The sequence below is a fragment of the Solea senegalensis genome, unplaced genomic scaffold (genome assembly GCF_019176455.1).
Source record: "Solea senegalensis isolate Sse05_10M unplaced genomic scaffold, IFAPA_SoseM_1 scf7180000015149, whole genome shotgun sequence".
Classification (NCBI taxonomy): domain Eukaryota; kingdom Metazoa; phylum Chordata; class Actinopteri; order Pleuronectiformes; family Soleidae; genus Solea; species Solea senegalensis.
In genome coordinates this window covers 52414-72481 of record NW_025321241.1, presented here as the reverse complement: position 1 = coordinate 72481, position 20068 = coordinate 52414, and the positions used below count along the sequence as shown (strand labels likewise).

The 20068-nt window shown below is 41.0% G+C and overlaps 3 protein-coding genes across 3 annotated transcripts in view; 1 reads left to right on the top strand and 2 right to left on the bottom strand.

The window, feature by feature from the left end:
* Window positions 1–146: 146 nt before the first annotated feature.
* On the bottom strand, window positions 147–8030 carry LOC122762024 (TBC1 domain family member 5-like; the record flags this gene model as incomplete). The annotated part of the gene is made up of 6 exons (XM_044017184.1): window positions 7950–8030; window positions 1909–1960; window positions 1517–1635; window positions 784–838; window positions 504–612; window positions 147–270 (listed from the first exon to the last, which is right to left on the bottom strand). Coding segments are annotated over exons 3-6 (388 nt in total), but the record flags the coding sequence as incomplete, so codon positions are not given.
* Window positions 8031–10788: 2758 nt separating this feature from the next.
* The window catches only part of LOC122762027 (DNA-binding protein SATB1-like), a 12850-nt gene continuing 3570 nt past the window's right edge, over window positions 10789–20068 (bottom strand). Inside the window, exons 6-11 of the mRNA XM_044017188.1 lie at window positions 19263–19374; window positions 18274–18812; window positions 16630–16827; window positions 15868–16023; window positions 14185–14370; window positions 10789–13037 (exon numbers count right to left, since the gene is read on the bottom strand). Coding sequence (XP_043873123.1) covers window positions 12210–13037; window positions 14185–14370; window positions 15868–16023; window positions 16630–16827; window positions 18274–18812; window positions 19263–19374 — 2019 coding nt within the window. The 3' untranslated portion in view covers window positions 10789–12209. The remainder of the gene's footprint in view (window positions 13038–14184; window positions 14371–15867; window positions 16024–16629; window positions 16828–18273; window positions 18813–19262; window positions 19375–20068) is intronic.
* Window positions 19343–20068, top strand: part of LOC122762026 (NACHT, LRR and PYD domains-containing protein 3-like) — a 23412-nt gene continuing 22686 nt past the window's right edge. The window contains exon 1 of the mRNA XM_044017187.1: window positions 19343–19376. Coding sequence (XP_043873122.1) covers window positions 19358–19376 — 19 coding nt within the window. The 5' untranslated portion in view covers window positions 19343–19357. The remainder of the gene's footprint in view (window positions 19377–20068) is intronic.

Below are 20068 nucleotides of genomic sequence, written 5' to 3'. Positions count from 1 at the left end.
TACTAATGCTAAAAACATTCTAAATTCAATAAAAATCCAAATTCACACTTGAACATCACATCTACAAAGACAATTCAGGTAATTACATACACAACAGTGACTCACAAAATAACAACAAAGCAAAGGAAAATGAATTTTCTCATGACGCCAACAGCGCTGGCCACAGAGTGGCGCTCTCACCATCTCTTTGATCTTTTCATACTGGGCTCGGAGCTGATTGGTCTTGTTGATCCACTGCCCTTTATCTTCAGGAAGAGCCTCCAGGTACAACTGCAGGCAAACGGCACACGCACAAGTCATTTCACAGGATTTCTGTATTTAATGTCGCTGAGAAGTGACAAATATGCAGAAAATTGACACTTTCTAAACTAAACTCTCAGTTGCTGTTTCTTCCAAAAAAATGTCTTCAAGCTGCCAGGAATGCCGTCTTTTCTGAGGCAGGGAAATTGGCAAAGCCCTTTTAATCAAACTCAATGGGAGTGCTTGATCCAATTGGCAGTTACCTTCCAGCATACGCTCCGAAAGCGGCTGCTCCTCAGTCGACCGCTGATGCCTGCCTGCCGGATCCTGGCCAGGTAATTACTGTTGAGGAACAAGTCGTCCCATTCTTTCCTGCGCAGGAGAGGAGAGGCAGAGGACCAGGAGATTTATGAGCTTCTCAACTCAAATTGGCCACAGTATCGCATCTAATGCATCATCCAGCAGTAAACCGTCAGGCTGAGATTTGAGTTGGGCCATGAGTTTGTGGTGCACTCACACAGGAAAATACAACAAAGCACTCACCTGTACGACAGAAAGGTTGACTGCGATTGTGAGTAACTGCTGTCAAGTGATCCTCCTGTTAAAACAGACACAGGATCATGGAAAAAAACAAAAAACGTTGACAACTGCCATAGTAAGAATCGACCTGTGTACTGCCTTCTAATGACCCATTGTTTATTTTGGAGTGTAGTTGTCATGTCATGCAGAACATGCAAAAGAGCCACAAGCAGGAAGAGTGACTGAAGAGAGTGGTTCTCTTTTGTCATTATTGGTGGTAATCTAAGTCTAATTTGGCCTGCAGGTGAACACACGTTTAAGTCAGCGAGCTGTCTATCAACATTAGTTCGAGGAGGAGACCGTTCCACAGGGACACTCCGTATGAATATTCATCAGTTACACAACATGTCAGCCCACAAAATTATCTCTCTCACGGGTTAACATAAATACACCTCAACCCCGGGGCATTGCAAGCCAACACTCTGCCTCACATCTCACCATTCAGTTCACAAAATGTCATGACATATCGCATACTTCAAACCTATTGTGAAAGTCTTTTTATACTGTGTTAAAGAGCCTGTCTTGCTCAAGTGTTCACAAATAGAAAATACTCAAAAGGTGTTTGAGTATTTTCTTCTGTGAGCTTTAACCTCCACCTGCAGAGAATTTCATCCCTCCTTTACTTTGTGAATGAAGCTCTTGACAGAAAATAACCTTGTTAAATCCTGTGAAATATCAATAATGAAAGGTGACATACTGCTGCGGTTCTTGTTGAAATTTTGTAGTGGGTCAAACCCCGTCTCCTGCTGCTCATCTGTCTGGAGCGGGTGGCGAGTCTCGAAATTAGGATGCTGCATGGCCACCAGCCAGCCTGACCTTGGCAGTGAGATGTACAAAAAGAGAGAAATAAACAATTATTGAAACGCAGGTTAATTAAAAAAATAGGGAAAAAAATAAACAGCTAACCAAATAACTCGATTTGTGTCACTTCTGAAATCTCATCCCAGATTAGTCAAAATAATCTTCAGTCAAATCAGAGACTCCCTGTTTAAGTCCTCTTGTGTAACAGTGCTGTTCTTTAGCTGATCTCTGACCTTTCCATTGAGTGGTGCTGTTATCTGTGGTTTAAATGTTATCCCAGGCACTTACTCTCACAGCCTTGTGATTCTCCAAAGCCAAGACTCAAAAGAAAACGATGACACTGCAAGAAGAAGAAACAATGAAAGTAAGTTCTGGTGGGGAAAAAAAACCCAATTGTCTAACAGGGTAAAATACTTCCTGTTATGAGTCAGGAGGAGTAAAATGGTTGTAGTTCTAGAATAAAGTAGATAATAGATGGTAAATCCACCATTTTGACATCAAATTCTACACATGATAACAAACATCAGAGTGACTGACTGAGTGACTAGTAAATGAATGATTTACGACGGACTTCGGTTAAACTTTTGGTGACTTTTTACTATGTGCCGACAGTTTACTCGAATGCCGTTAACAGAACTTAACGGCATCAAATAAAACACAGACTCTGAATATAGTCCTCGAATAATGGCTTCAATTAACAAGAAGCAGTCTAGCTGCCTGATGCTCCACAATCCTTGCTGTGATGTGTTAAATGCAAGTAGTCATGCTAATTAGGTCATTAAGCAGGCAAATGAGCGCATTAGTTAAATATTCTGATGCCGATAGACGTGTCTTCACATAACACAAACAGTACAGTGTAACTGGAAATGCATGAGCTAAGGAACTATTGACATTTTCTCCTCATATAATCTAGCAAATGTTCCATTTCTTAATTTCTCAGTTTTAAAAACCAATGGCATCCAACAGAATGTTAAACCAACCAATGAGTCCAAACTCCACAGCAGTGAACCCTGTCAACAAACAGGACTTCTAATAATATGACAAATTGCTTGTTTACAATTGTTTTGACAGTTAGACGTCACTGTCGTCTGTGAGAAATCCAAATATAGACCCCGAAAGAGTCAGTTGATGAAATCAGTTTGTTGATTGACAGGTTTTATCGACTGCTCTGTCTTTTTCCACACACAATCATGTGGTTTGAGATGCTCAAAATTAATTATTTGCTTTTTTTTTTAACTGTCAAAGTAAAAAGTATCTTACGAGACATATATGAAGACGACACATTTACTTCTCTGAGAAAACATCATGATGAAAATGTATTGGACACATTATTGCAGGCCTTTAGATTTACATTACACCAAAGGTGTATACGTGACAAATTATAATGATTCCCAATGAATTATCCATGATAATGAATATCCAATTGAACAACAAAACAGAGCACGGTTCCTGTAATAAATCCACCGTTATCTGAAGGTCTCTGTTATTCATCACGATCACAACATCACCGGGGAAATTCTGAGCCGGGTCCTTCCTGCAAACAATTGCTGAGGACTCTCTCTGCAAAACAATTCCAGTTAACTAGTTCTGCCTCCATCCTTTATCTGGCTTGGGATTATTCCACTGTTCATGACAATGGCTAGCCTAACACACAAGCCAAGGGAACGGCGATTACAAGTTGTGAAAATAACACAACAAAGGCGTCTCTTAAACCTATTAACCATGTGAATGGATCAACGCTCCATAAATCAGCTGCACATGCCATCAAAATAGAAATTATTTCATATGAATAATGTATGTGCCTGTTTTCTTTGGAAACATCTGTTCCCCTCAAAGACTAATGCTCTCCCTTAAGTCAGTGTGGTTTTCCTCGTTTCCCCACACACAAAACGCCACACCATTAAACAATCAGAAATAATCCACAACTGTAAGGAAAAACAAAGGAATCTGTGTTAATTTGAACATCCAAAAATAGCTTGAATAGTCATAATAAAGTCAAATCTGAAAGTAGTGTGTTTACCTTACACATTTAACGACAAATTATATGATTTGACAAAAATGGGAAGACTCTTTTCCCTAACATCAAAGTCCCCCCCCCCTTTTCAAAAATGAAATGGCATTGTAAACATTCTGATCATTCAGTTTGCTTAGAGGAGCTCTGTCCTTTGAATTTTTATGAAAGCTGAAAGACAATGTGAGTAAAAGACTTGAGGCCTCGCCATGTTTTTAGCACAGTCTTGCCTCAAGCAAGTCTTCTCTTGGCCTTCTGTTGCCTTTATTACTTCCTCCCGGAGTCAAACGTGGAATGACATCCTAACTTTTCCATAGCACACAATAATCAAGGCAAATTAGCTTCTGCATAATTTACTGCACAGCACCTGGAGACACCTCAATAATTCAAATCACGAATCTTTCATGAAATAATCAAATCAATACATAATGAAATGCATAAATAAATCAGCAGACAAATAACACTGTGTCCATCTGTTCTGTATGTGTTCCTGGGATTTACAACCATCAATTCATGCTGCTAAATCTAAAAACATGAACGCAACTCAACCATTTTTCGTTTTAAAATGAATGCCTCGAATGTGCTTTCAAAGGGAAAAATGTCAATAATTCTGGATTGTGTACAGCACTTTGAAAGTGTATCAGTGTCAAGTCATGGCCTCACTCTTAGGAATCGACCTAAGAGTTGCAATCAATTTATAATAGTTAAGTTAAAATTAAGGATGTGCATGAATATTCTATAAATTGATCACTTAAGGTGACTATATGTACTTAACAATGTTCAATTAATGACTGCATTGATTGTCTTTTTCTTTCTTATCCAATGACCACCTAATTTAGTGTTCATAAATTACCAGAGCACACAAAAAGGAAACAAAAATAAATAAATAAATAAGAATTCTGAGATTAAAGTCAAATTTCAAGCCAGAAATCTGACTTTAAACTCAGAATTCTGACTGCATTATGGCTTTTTCTTTTTATATATGTTCACACATAGCCCTAGTCTTCTTCTGTAGTCAACTGCATGTGTTTGCAGAAGTGATGAAATGTACAAGGTTTCTTAAATGCATCTTGAATCTGCTTTTCCTATCTCAACAATAGAAATACAAATATTTGACAGATAATCCCCAGTGAAAATATGTAATATGCATGGTTTAATTTTCAACAGCCATAACAACTGATCTAATGAGTCTCAGGCATCTTCAACTGAATCTAGAAGAAACTTCTCTGTGTCACCCTCAACATTTAATCCAATCAGGAGCCGGGCACCCATATAAGTGCTGCCTGCTGCTCCTGCACCCTACTAGTGTGTTCACTACTGGTGTGTAAGTACGATGGGTTAAATGTAGAGGTCAAACTCACAATCACTAGTTGGTGTGTGCGCACAAATAACTAATTCCTATTCGAACAATTGTGAAACTAAACTCAGACTAGTCAGTTCTACTTACTGTTTTGCTTTCCATCACTGTTCAAAACAAGTCAAGACTTTTAAGAGTTCACTATTAATAACAGCCATCATGTGAACCTTTATTTCCACTTCACCATAACCAGAGTGATCTAACGCAAAATGGAACTACCAAAAAGGAAATGGCACAAAGGCTCTTTAGAGGATGAGGATTCAAACAGGATCCAACAACCCACAGATGAGAGGAGCCTTCACTTGCAGCTACAGCCGCAAGCGGCAGATTGCCATTTAGTCAAAGTAAAAACACCCCAGATAAACAAACTCACATGCCTCTACTTCAGCACACAGTGAGAACCCAGGAGCCTCCAGAGTCACATGCTTCACAAGAGGCTGAGAACACGGTTAGTATGACCTTAACTTTGGCAAAACACCGTGAAGTTGCAGGGTCTTGACTGATTCACTTAGCAAACACTTGACTAGAACCGTAAATGACAGACATCCATCCGTGTACAAGAGCCTGAGCAGTGCTTCACAACTTTGGTGGTGAGGACATGCGAGTCACAAGATAAATCTCAAGAGTGAAATATTTGTCCTCTAATATTAGCTTGTGAATTAATGATATCAACCCCTGGGGGCTCACAATGCAATGTGGAGCTGCTGAGGACTCACTTATTATTTTGCCTTGTACTGATGGGTGGAGGTAGTTCTACTTTTAACAGGTCACAAGCTACAATGGTTGGGAATGCCTGCAGTGAAAGAAGAACAAGGAAGAGACATTTTAACTTCCAGTACTTCATTCAGAATAACCACAGCTCTGACCTCTGACGTATTTCCTCTTACTGCGATTGCGGCTGTAAATGCAAATGTATCCCTTTTTAAGTTGGGATGGGACAAGATTTGCTTTTATCACGCAAGTCGACTGTGGTGAATTTCAATGATGCAGATAATCATGAAAGGGGAAAATCATTCATATTTCATGCGAGTACCTTGAAAAAGGTGATGAACATTCAGTCTTCAAGACTTATTTTTAAATACCAAAAAAGGGGAGCCACGTCTTTTCAGTTATTCCAGGATTTTTACAATTTATAATAATCCTATTTAATTAAGATTCTTACTTTTACTTTAAAATGCTCATATGGATCCTTAAAACCTGTTTTGTAACACACATATTTTTTTTTTTTAAGAAAAATAGTAACATCAGCACATCTTAAGCAGAAAATGTGCACAAATATTCATCTGTATTTGTGGACATTTAATGAAAGCTTGAAGTTATAAAAGCGACACAATGTAGGAATTCAACCTACAAATAATGTCTCCAAATCTATTTTGATTAGAGCTGAAACGATGAATTGATTATTAATCAATTACTAAATTAATCGACAACTATTTTGATAATCGATTAATCAGTTTGAAGCTTTTTCATGTTTAAAACAAGATTTATGATTGTTTAAGCTTCTTAAATGTGAATATTTTCTCAATTTCTTTGCTCTGGATAACAAAGAAATCATTAAAATTCAATAAGTTGGGGTTGTGGACAAAACAAGACATTTGAGAACCTCATCATTTCCAGGTCTGACAAACACCAATCAACATTTTTTAAGGTTTTCTGATACTTTATGGACCAAATCGAGAAAATAATTGACAGATTAGTCAATTATGAAAATAATCGTTATTTGCAGCTCTTATATCAATTTACAACAGGGTGAAGGTCACCTCCTGAGCAGGTCTGCATCACCTGCATTGTTACTTCTGGTTTTCGGGTCCTTGTCACAAAAAGAGCTACAACATTCTACTTTAAGGCATGTGCTGTTTTTTGGGGGTTAACTTTCATTTCAATCATATTTGTATAAAATGCTATAAAATAGGCTATTGTACCACGTCCTGATTCAAAGTTCACTGGCTTGTCAACACATGCACACGTAACCTTGACATATATTTTTTGTGATAGTTGTAAAACACGGTCTCGTGACAGACTTAAGGCTCTGCCCATACAAACATATACATTCTAATTTTTTTGTACAGTTAATCTTCATGTTATTGCACTTTGGCAAGAAGCTGGAGTGGTCAGGAAACTGTGACAGTAAGTGTACAAATGATATAAGCATAAACACAAACCATGACGTTATCTACATGCTACCAGGACATATGCTGAGGTTAGTGTGAATATATCTGTTGCTGAAAGCATACAAATACAGAGGAAGACAAATTAATGTTATGAAATATATTGGGGTTGGAGTTTTGAGGCCTGGAAAGTCCCCCCCTATTGGAACTTCAAAATACATCACTAGGACTGTGTTTTAATGAACTCCACAGATAAATGCCACAATTATCCTGATAGTGGAAAAAAGAAATCGTCCATATTACCAACCCTCTGCACTCCTTTACCCACATTATTGCATCTGTCGGACAGGAAGGTGTCACAACGGGTAGAGGACACAATGTACTAGCAAAACCACGGCTAAAGTCTATGGTTGCCCATTATAAGTCATAACCAGCACTGGCAATAACAAGTGTGGTGCATCACGAATGACAGGAAGGCGAGGATTATCGACGCAGTCAGGGCAAAACGCCAGACAAACAGCTCAGTTTACCCTATTGTGTCCCATGTCAGTTAGTAAATAACGTCCACGAAGTCCAAACTACCTAAATAAAACTCACAGTTACGAGTCGCACGCGTCGGTATGAAGACTGGATACGACTAACGAATCAGGTAAGCTAAAGTTAGCCTGACTGTTAGCTACGGACGGGCCTGTCGTTACTTCCGATTCACGCGCGCAACTGCTGTAAAAACAAAAAACAAAAAAACAAAACACGCACGAGACAGAGTGTGACACGCAGCTGGACCGAGCCGTGACAGGTGGTGCAGACTGTCCCGTCAACAGTACCGGGGTGTCAAAGTGTTCTTTTTAGGTACCTGTTCAGTTCACGCAGGACTCCTCATTCTGCAGTGTAGTTCTCTCTGCTGATTTGTAAACAGTAGTGGGTCAGGCGGATGTGCTGAAGACCAGCTGACTGGTCACGTGACTGTGACTCTGTCTCACTCTGTCTGTCTGCAGGTAGCTGATCTGCAGTTTACTTAGAGTCAAACTCCACAGAAACAAAGGCGTGTCCATAGCAAAAAACTTAGAAGAAACAAAGATTATAATAAAATAAACTAAAGGAATTTAGGTCAGTGACCATATGATGCATGTACAGTGTACAATTCACATCATTTTAACACAATGTAAGCAAACCGTATACACTGTTACGTCATTGCTTTTGTCAAAATTATTGTTTGTAACCTGTCTCCTAAATGTCTAATATTTACTATGACATGTGATCTTCATGGGTTCTATCTGGTTAAATAAAGGTTAATTAAAATAAAAATAAAAATAAATACAAACAGACATGCAAATCTCTCCACAGTCAGCAAAACCTTTGGTGGATTAATGGTCTTTCTTTGACTCTGTGGTGGCCTCTGCCATCCACTATGCTGTGGTTTGTTGGGGAGCGGGCAGCACGGACCGGGACAGGAAGAAACTGAACAGGCTGGTCAGGAGGGCCGGCTCTGTCCTGGGCTGCTCGCTGGAATCGGTGGAGGAGGTGGGACAGAGGAGGACGTTATCCAGACTGTCCTCCATCATGGAGAACACACTCCACCCACTGCACCTGACTGTGGAGGGGCTTGGCAGCTCCTTCAGCGGCAGGCTCCGGCACCCTCAGTGTAGGACAGAGCGCTACCGAAAGTCCTTCATCCCCACTGCTGTTCGGATATTTAACTCCTCTTAAATGTCCACTCACTTTCCCTGATAATACTCTATATTAGAGTGTAATTTCAATTTTATCTTTTTACTTTTTATCTTTTGGTAATTTTGTCCTACTATTGTATTGTATTGTATTTTTATTTTATCTTATTTTTATTTTATTCTTATTTTTTTTCTTTTATTCGATTCTCACCTTAACTGAGCTGTTGTGAATGTGTGTTTCCCCCCTGGGGGAGGAATAAAGTCATTCAATTCAATTCAATAGTGTTATAGAGTTCATTGGAAATTGGATATGGTAACCATAAGAATGTATATAAAAAAAAAAAAATCCTCCTTCTTGGAATGCAAAAGCCACCATAGTTCCTAGAAAGGGAACAGTGAATAGAGAAGTTGTCCATTTCTTTAAAATCTGTTGCCTCACCATTGGATCTTATGAATATGAATAAGACTACTCAATGAATAAGACTATTTCCTATACTACTTTGAGATGTTTTATTATGGCATAACAGATAGGCACACCAGTAAGAAGCAGTCTTATGTCAAGAAAATAGTTATATGTGCACATGGTAGTGCAACAATGATATCACTAACGTAACATGGGTCAGATAGTGTGATCATTCATTAATCCTCCCATGTTTTGCTCTCTTTTACCATCTTATGGTGGCAGATCAGTGACATGGACGTCCCTTCCAGCTGATATCTGGGCTTGGTGTTCTTTCCCAAGTTCATGTCCTTCCTCCTCATCCACAGCCTGACGCTGCCCTTCTTTCTTCTTTGCCTCCTCAGCAAGTTCTTTGGTTGTTTTCTTTGTGAATAATGGACACTTGCTATCAGTATTTAAACGGTTCTCATATTACTTCTGTGCTTTACTTTTTGTTTTAAATACAGGGCTGTGATATAGTACTTGTACCCGGGACTGTTTCTTACCGTCATATTGCTTTGTAAAGAATCCTAATACTTCTCCCACCCCTGCTTTAAGAGTCTCCTTATGTTGCAAAACAAAATCGTTTTTTCCTGTGCAGAAAGGGTAACATGAAAGTGTACCTTGTTGTCAGATGTACACTACACTACACTCTTGACCCCTAGCTCTGCTCAGGTACTGATCCCATCAGACACAGGGTTGACACAAGTCCAGATTTCTATCTGAGACAAACTAGCACAAATGATAGCTGCACACAAATGTGTGGATTTCTGTCTCTTAAATTACAAAGGATGAATAATAAAACATATGAAGGAGGGTCAGATTGTGAAGAAAATTGATGCAGAAAAAAGAACACAAAGAGAAAGACTGGCGATGCAGTGGGGATTGTGCACAAATGGGCCCGAAAACAATTCTAACTGCATCGTTAGAGTACACTATTGTGGCAGACCGTACCACTGAGGAGAAATAAAACACATCATGTATAAACAAGAAGACTGAAGGAGCTCTTCAACGTGAGAGTTAATTAAGACTTTTTTATGGAGCCTTAATTGCAGCAATTTCTGAGGTCAGACAAGTCAAATTTATCTGCAGAGTGCTTTTAACTCACATCTTCACAAGCAAGTGCTTCCCACAGACAAAACAAAAGACGCACACAAAATAAACAACAATCTAAAGCTGAGAAGCAGGACAGTCATAAGGGGAGAGGGCATGAGTCCATATGAAAATAGAATATGCAGTGGTGACATTAAATAGCATTAATGAGTCAAATGTGTGCATTGGTAGTGTTGTGTGCTTTGTGGTTGTGTGGTGATGAGGGTTAACACAAAGCAGTCGTAATGATAATCATCACCATTACCATTGCCATCATCATCCCAGGCATGGCATTTCAAGAGCACCATTATCATCATTATTATAGCTAATATTACTGATGATGAGGCGTTCGTGGCCTCTTGTTGGCCCTAACTAAGGTATCGTCATGGAAACAGATGACAGAAAAGAGGACAGCTTTATTGCGTTATTCCATAAAGCTATTCTGACCAAATGGGGCTTGAATGCTGAGAGAGTCGGGGGCAAAAAGAGCAGTCAAGAGCAGAAACAAAGGAAGAAAGAAAAGTGACATAAGGTGGAAAACGCAGTGGAGACGCAGATCCACTGGTACGGAGAGTCCAAGTGATCAGCACAGAGGAATACTCTCTGATCGCTGGAGACAATGACGACAATTCACCCACACAGATGCACTTATTCAAGAGGAAATCACCAGCGCTTGGTGTATAACAGTAATGGACAGTAAACACGAGAACTGCTGTTTAAGAATAATCCACAACAGGACAATGTTGTTCATAAAATACCAGCTTCATGCTTCAAAAATGTACTTTCCAGTCTTTGTAGCACTCTGAAATTCAGTTTAAAACAAAACAATTTGCGGCTACTGCTGCTGCTGCTTGGTAAGAACACAACATTCCTATCTGCCATGCAGGATACAGGAAATGGCATGATGCCCTCTCAGCCAGCTCAACCGGATTCCATCACATGAGGTTTACACCTTGAGCTTCCTGGTGAGAGACATCACGTGTGTCACAGTTTGCGCTGGTGAGAAAATGTGTCACTTTCTAGATCCGAGTAATGTCTGCCAAACAAAAGGAAGACGGGAAAAGTCAGTAAGCTGCATTATTTTTGAAGGCTTGGCCTCAAAACACACACATCTTTATTCATCGCACTCACACTGTGAACACATTTAAGTGACACAAAGAAAGTTTTTTTTTTTTGCTAATAATAGAGTGGACATTTTGTTTTTAAATGTTTTTTAAAACTGCACAACCTCAGTCTTAAAGCACAGTGTGTGATGCAAAGAAATTCACTATCTTTGCGTTGTCTGCTTTTTGCTTAGCATTATCATATTTTGAGAGACTTACAAATACATGCATCCTTAGAAATAAACTGTGAAGTGTTCAAATTTTTTTTTTAATAACTCCAACATAAACATAACTTGCAATGTTGACCATATAGTAACAAACTGGCAGTACCACATTCTGCAAGGCATTTCTGGTAAGAAGTTATCTAACTTTACATCAGCCAACCATACACAATTATTCTTTTTTTTTTTAATTTTCATCTTTTTTAAACAGTGAGGATCATTCTATTGTTTCCTATGAATCCATGATGTTTTTTTTCCACAATAGCTGTATTTACAGGAAAGTCCCAGTTGCTTTCTTTCTCAAGTGTTTCAGGGTAGGATAACAGTGTAAAGGCGGGGTAAGGAAATACAAAGTCTCTGGTATAAAAAACATATAATGAGTTAACTTTACACCCTTTCTCAGCCTGTTTAGTGCTTCAAACACACCAAAACCTCTGAACACTGCGAGGCAGTTATTATTAGCCAGTTTGACCAAACAATGTGGAGTATGCATAACGATGCTCGCGGGGGAGATGTGGCTCACCCACACTTTTGGATGTATTTGGGTTACATGCTCTCCCATCTGTCCTTTATACGTGCCATCGTCCAACTGTGTCAAATCACATTCCTCACTTGAGACTTCTCGTCACTGTCCCCACTGTGTTCCTGCTCCTGTTCCTCTATAGACTTGTCTGCCTGGAGGTGGTTCGAGTCTGTACTGCCGTGCTGATTGTCCCGGCTGTGTTCAGAGGGAGAACACGGTCGACACTCGGAACACAAATAACTCTTACTCTGTCCTTGGTCCTGGCTGTTGAAGTAGTTGCGGATGATGTGTTTAGGCAGGCCCAGCTGAGCCGACAGAGTATGGATGGCCTCGTCATCTGGGTTTAGGCCTACGTCCTGGATGAAGCTCTGCAGGATTCCCAGGGCTTCACAGGACACTCCTAACCCCTCACCTTGCACCTCGTCCCAACCTTCAGCCTCATTGTTTTCCGCCTCTGAACACACCCTTGCGCTATCTTGGCTCACGTTCTTCTCACTGGGCAACTTGACAGACTGCGTCTCCTTAACCCTGCTCTCTTCGCTGTCTCCGGTGTTCTCACTTATGCTTTCCTGACCCACAATTCCATCCCTCACCTGCTCCTTGCTTTCCATGCACTCATTCTTCACTCCTCCAGGACAACCCCAGTCCCCTCCTCTCAAACTCCCCCCCTCTTCACGCCCTCCCTCAGCCCAGTCCTGACTGTCCCCTCTCTCACCACTACCACTGCTCCTGCTCTGTAAACATACTCTCAAGTTCCCCCAGTTGAGCCCAACCTCGTCTGACTCGGCTGGCGATTCAATACATGGTTGCCGTGGAGATAGGTGCGACCCTGTCTCAGGCTGCAGGGGCTGATGGGGTTGAAGGTGGTGTTGCTGTGGCAGAGGGGATTTGTGTTGGTACTGAAGACAGGAAAAGAAATTAAGACAATTACAGTAAAAAGGTACACTTGCTCTTTTGGATTTTTATGTTTTCAACTAATTAAATACAGCTACTACTGTCCCGTGAAGTCATTTCAAAAGGCTTTAAAAATAGGGAACATCTTTGGTACTTCTATTTGTATGAACTAAAAGAATACACCATTGCTTAAAGAAATGTCCTGCTTTCATCTTTTGTGGTTTTCTAATAGAATCCCATCTAAAAGATTTTAGATGCCGCAAAAAAAGTTCGTTTTTTCTAGTGTTCTACTAAGTTTCATTGTTTTCAATGCCAGTACTTCTTAATTTGACTTTTATTTACAAGATCTCACAAGATGCTGGTACTCTGTTTAGGTCCGATTCCTTATTATGGCTCAGGATAATCATTTCCCAGGATGCACTACTGTACATGACATTCATGCGAGATTCTAGTGTTTGTTGACTTCTTGCCACATTTGTGTCCTGTGTCCTGGACACAGCATAATAACAGGACACTAAATAAAAGGTTTTGAAGTTTAAATCATTGTTGGAATTGTTTGTAACACAAATAACATGGACTAAATAATAAAATAAATAGATGTGAACAAGCACTAACATCTTCTTGTATCTTTTATGTACTGAAATGTTTTAGTAATACCTGCACACATACACGCCTCATATGGATTACTGGAGTACTGGCACTTATTTTTTCCCAAACGCTGTCTGCTTATTTTCACACACAGCATGCAGCTATTGTTACATGTTAACTGTGCATCACACGCTATAATCAAGCCATCAATCAATGCCATAGCTATGGAAACGAAAGAAAAGCAACTATTCATCATGCGTCATTGCTTAAATGCGGTAATTGTCATTTGTCTGGCATCTTTGGCATTTGTTAGGTATCGTAACTGTACTGTGTTTCCATTGCATATGTAAGATTTTCACCAAATAAGGTCACCATAAGCACTCATGACATGGCCAGCCTGCCATCAAAGTTATTTATCTTGTTTTCTTTTCTGATTGTTTATAGCTTTTGTTATAGCTTTAACATACAAGAGCCTCTTTTTTTTTTTTTTCCCTGGAAACATCTCTCAGCAAAAACACTGCTACGAACAGTCACCGTGTTACGATTATCTTGTGCTTGTCTCACCAGTGTACTGTCATTGCCAAGCAGCATGAGCTGTGCTGCTGGGCTGCCGCTCTCCTGTTCATAGATGAAGTCTCGCTCAGTCTGGGACAGGCTGAGAAATCGGCGGATCATGCACAGGTTCTCCCACAGGGTCCGGTTGTCTGGAGCGGGGTCTTCCTTCCAGCGCAGCAGCTCACACAGCCAGCCCTGCAGGAGACGAGACACTCATGAGCCGACCACATAACCCACTGTGTAGGACAAGGACGGAACATTCTGTCCTTAAACCAGAGGTCAAGATGCTTTGTCACATTTGTATTCCTGAGGAAAGCTGAGCAAAGAGCCTGCTGATATTTGGATAGCTCCTGTGTCATCAGCTAAAATCCATTAGCCATGCTAGTCAAGTAAATCCTTTCACTGTATCTATTCTATCGCGACTAATTTATGTTATGTAACTCATAACAATATCTTGATCAATATCTGTCAGTTGATCCCACAATAAGTTAAGAGAATCTAAACTCACCATGAGGCACAATTATATTGGGTAGTTTGTTTGGTATTATAGCAAAAATAGCACTTTTTTCCCCATTTGTTCACAATAGGCAGACATTACTAAACTAAACCTCTTGTCTGTTCCTTGTTTGCTACAGTGAAAGATGATCTGATGGAAAAGCTGTAAGATAATGTTAAAATGGGTGGGTTTTTTTTCCACTGGAACTGGAAGTCTTTATGCGTCAGGAAGGAGGAAACAAACACACACATTCACATGCGCACGCACGCACGCACACGAGCAGATGCGTGCACATCTGGCTGTGGCCCAACTCTAGCACACAATGCCATCCAGATGCACAGTGCAGATAGATAGAAGAGAGAGATTCACCGTGGCTCTGCCTGCCAAACAACCGGGTCGTACAGAGAGATACATGTAGAGAGAGAGAGAGGGAGAGAGAGAGAGAGAGAGAGAGAATTAGAACCCAGAGAAACACAAAGGTTAAAAAAATGGAGGCCAATGAAGGGATGGAAAAAGAACCTCAGGGCTTTTGGACCACCTGTCTGTGCTGGCATGACCGCTGAGTGACCTCTACACATCATGAGGATTAGAAACAAGAGAGTGATGACGATACACGGAGAGAGAGAGAGAGAGAGAGAGAGAGAAAGAAAGAAAGAAAGAAAGAAAGAAATGTAAATTGGAGACATGTACGAGGGGAAGAGAAAATGAGACATCTAAAATCCGCCCATTCCATGAAGAAAAATTATCTCCAAAACAAAGGCAATAACAAGCTTATGAAGCAGCCATAAAAATGAGAACAATAAACAGTCAAATCATACTTGTGTGTATGTGCATGAATGCATTTGTGTGCCGGTGTTTTTGTGCGATTGCATGTACAGTATGTCTATGTGCACAAACAAGTGGTGTGCATGTGTGTAGGTGTGTGTGTGCGTGTGTGTGTGTGTGTGTGTGGTGGCTATTAAAGCAATAATTTAGGACACAATAGCAGTGGGATGCACTGATAGTGCTCTGCAGAGTACAGCTGCTGGTTGATTGTCTGGGCTTGCCTCCACACACTATAGCCATCCTTGCTTTAAGTGCAGAGACGGACTCATCATGGGCGCTAATTTTGAGCAATCAAGCAGCGTAATGATCGGGAACAAAACGTGTGTGTTTAATACCGGACATTCACACATTCAGATTCACACCAGCAGTACCTGCCTCTTGGAGACGGCCACCTTTGCAAACAGGGCCTGAGACACCTTGGCTCTCTTCATCTCGTGCTGGATCTCCCCGTAGATCGAGGAGCTGACATTGAGATCACAAGTGTCTGTCCTCAAGCCCCTGTCTGCTGTGACCGGGGACAGTCTCGCCTAAACAAAAAATAAAAATAAAGACAGACATGAAAACACAAAGAAGAAGAAGATAGGCAGAGCGAAAGATTGGGGTTTAAATGCAAGACACATTAAACTTACATTAGACTGTTTATAAAAATGGATGTAGTCTTCCACTTTGAAAAGTGAAGCCTCAAAAGTAGAACAGAGGAAGCATATGAATCCAAGTCCATGGGGAAATTAGCCCATTTCTCACTTGATTTATGTCAGTTGACATTTTTTTCTGAGGGGTAAATGGTCTCAAGTGCTACTTTGAGGTCTTCTCCTCTAGAACATAATGTCAATTTTGTAAAATATATTCCCACTCAGAGGGAAATAGACGATAAAGCACAGCACGTGTGATTGACAGCTAGTATAGTGTCAATCAAACTGCAAATGTCAAGGCTTGACAACAGGAGTTTGCTTTGCAGCTGGAAGACTCTCTATTTTATGTAAGTCGTTTATGTAACACTAAAGATGCCAGTATTTGGCCACAATAGTGGCTGTTAAAATAAATAAATATATTATTTAGCAACAGTTCTTCCACGTTACTTTTTCCCTCCTGCTCATTAAGGACAAACACATTCTTAAAGTATGTTGCCTGACCTGTGTGGATCTTGGTGGTGTATTGCTGCAGCTGGGAGTAAATCCAGTCAGGCTCCTCTCTTTCTCCTCCTGGTAAACGCGCTCCCTCTCTGCCTCGGGGAGTTGCAAGAAGTTGTACATGGCCCTCAGGTTAACCAGCAGAGACTGGGAGGCATGTTTTGGGTCCTCCTCCTTACGTAAGATCTCTGACAGCAGGCCCTACCAAAGCCAAACACAAGCATAAAAATCAACACCTACACAGTACGCACAAAATCAACATTATCATATACACATGTATATGAATAAAGAATGATACATGCACATATTCTCTAATTCATTCCGGCTGTAAATTGGTTTCAGGCAAATCATGACATGATTCAGTATTTTACATTACAAAACAGTGTTAAAAGCACTATATTTTAGGTGCATCTTGACATTTTTAACATACAACTCCTGAACACAATGTTTCCCCATCATCTTTATATAAAGATCAATGATTCAAAGTTCTTATATAGCTGAGTGAATTTCTCTCTGCTCATCCTAAGAGCTAGCATTACTCCGTGTGTTTCCGTCCATGCAGGAAAGGCTTTAAACTTATATAGCTTCCTTCCTGTGAGGAAATCAGATTACATGGAGCTTCATCTTTGAATATAATATGCAAACCCTGCCCTCCAAGTGGATGCAGGGAAGCTTTATGTGAATTGTCAAATGACAAATGGTCCTCTTACATCTAAATGGCATCTTGGCATCATGCCCGACTTGTACGCTTGGCACCTTGGATTTGGCAACAAGGAAACATGGGGGTGGATAATAACTGATGACCATAATAATAATAACAATGGGCTTAGCCCATCCTTTGAGCTCCATTTCTGTGGGTGTGGTGGTGAATGGTCGATGATGGACACAGATAATGAAGCATTTTAGTGTTCTGATGGTGGAGAGAGATAAAGGATTTCGGAACAAGAGAACCAAAAGGCAGAGGGAGGGAGAGATTAGGAGAAAAAGAAGAAGATGTACTGGCAATAAAAAGGTAGATTTTAAATGAACAGAACGGCTGCCAGAGTGAAAGGTGGTGAAGATGGAGAGATAGTGAGATGGAGGAAGAGGTGGAGAAGGAGACAGAATTTCTCCAGGGGGTTGTGATTATTTGGCCCAGCAGCTGCTTCATCGCTGGCACCAGCTTTGGTGCTGCAGAGAGCTGGCAGACACACACACACACACACACACACAAGCATGGCAGTAGGGGAACACTGCGGCAAAGGCCATGCCACTGTGCCAACCCCCACACACATATAATCATAGAGCACATTCATGAACTGCTGCAACACAAGAAAACACTTTCAGTAGATCATAATCAGAAGACGATTTCTGTGAAGGTTCTCAGTCGTCCAGGTGTATCGTCTGAGTGTAGATCACACGCAGACGACAGCAGGTACCTGGACTTTTCCACCAGTCAGTCAGAACGGAAGACGCCTCAATGAGATGTAAACATCAACTCAAGCAAGTCCAGTATATCTACATATCTATAGATCTATATCTACTCAGGCTGTGTACGGGGGGCGACAGTAACTCAGTGGTAGATGTGAATGGCAACACTGTAGTGTACAGCAGCTTTGAGTGGTCATACCATTTACTCTTGAAAATCAGAAATCAATAACCACATACCTGGGTCCTATTAAAAGCAACCCGGGCAAAAACGGCTTGGGAGATGCCTGCTCTCTTCAGTTCCTCCCTCACACACTGGTAGATGTCGTTCGGTATGTCACACTGACCCACAGAGGAGGCTGCCGGTGTCTGGCTTTGAGGCTCAGCTGCAGAACCTCCAGAAACTGGGCAGCTCTGTGCCTGCTGAGGAGCGTGGGAATCGGAGGCCTTGAAGACGACCTTAGCAGGAGCTCTCATCACGGGAAGGTGGTTGAGATACTGTTGCGGTGACGACGAGAGACCTTGGCCTGCTAGCATGCGGCTAACGGCATACTGCTGGTGGAGAAACTGGGCCATGACCAGCTGCTGGTTGACCATTTCGGAGCTGAGAGGCTGAGTTAACAGCCCCGGGGGCCGCAGAACACAGGGTGAGCCAGCACACAGGTTGGCTACTTCTCCTTGAGGAAAAAGATGGCCTGAGCTCTGCGCAGGTGGGCTACCTGTGATTGGCTGTTGGGTGAGGGTAATATTTGCAGACGGCTCAAGACAGCTGTCGGGCTCTGATGAGAGAAAAAGGAACGCAAAGGGAGATATAGAAGGATCATTTTCACAGCAGCCATTTTGAAATGTTTTGATAGGAAAAGCACGGACATTACTGCTCACATGCCATTTACTCTCCCTGACACTAAAGAAGCTAAATGCAACTCAGCTATCATTAATATGATTATTTGCACCTGCGATTTCCCTACTGTGACTTGTCAAAATGGCTGCCTTGCAAAGAGCCAGTTATTAACCCAATAAATAATAACAGAACATTTATACTATACTATACTATATCAGTCCAGAAAAAAATATTCCTATTTATGTTATATCTGCTGTAAATTAAGTTAGCAGCAAAACACAACCAGAAGCATCTTTTATGCATTTCCCCAACAATGTCATTTTTGTATAATTTGTGGAATTAATATGGACATGGCTGTATCACAGACCCTTGACGTTTGCAGGCTCACCTTCGAAGCATTTGTTCTTCTTGAAGTGCCTGTACCACTGACCAAATTCTTGACACTTGGCAGCCGAGGCGTTTGCATAGGAGGCACAATTTATAATGGACGATATCATGCTCTGTAAAAGAGGGAGAAAGGCAGGAGGAATTCATTACCGTTTTTCGGAGCTGCTGCCTCAGTGTCTCAGCTGTTCACACATCTGATATTAATGATCTCAGATCTGTGTTATTAAAAAAGACCCCCAGGTAAATAGGATAATAAAGACGGATGAGTGTGTCGGTGTGTGAGCTGTTTGTGTGTCTGTGCGCAAATGCATAGAGTGTGTATGCGTTTGTATGTGTTCCTTTTTTGCATCATCAAAACACTAGAGGTCATCAGAGACTATGCCTTACTGCCACCAACTCTCTCTCTCTCTCTCACACACACACAAACCTTAACCATCACAACTAAATATCCTTAACGCTAACCTAAACCCAGTTCTAACCCTAAAACCAGGTCTTAACCCCCCCCAAAAGGCCTTTAAAGAAATGAGGACTAGCCAAAATGTCCTCACTTCCTATGATTTATAAATGGTTTGGTCCTCACAAAGCTACACATCCAAGAACACACACACACACTTTTCCCCCAAAGACCGTCCTGTGCAATCTTTACATCTGATTACACCTATCATCTTCTCATATTTATTTTAATTTGCTTCTAGCAAACAAGAGGGAATAAAGAGGGAGACGGTGGAGGAGAGAAGGGGGGAGGAAGTGCCTGACTCCAGATCTTAACCCTGCACAGAAGGGAAGAATCTAAAGAAGTGATCGGGA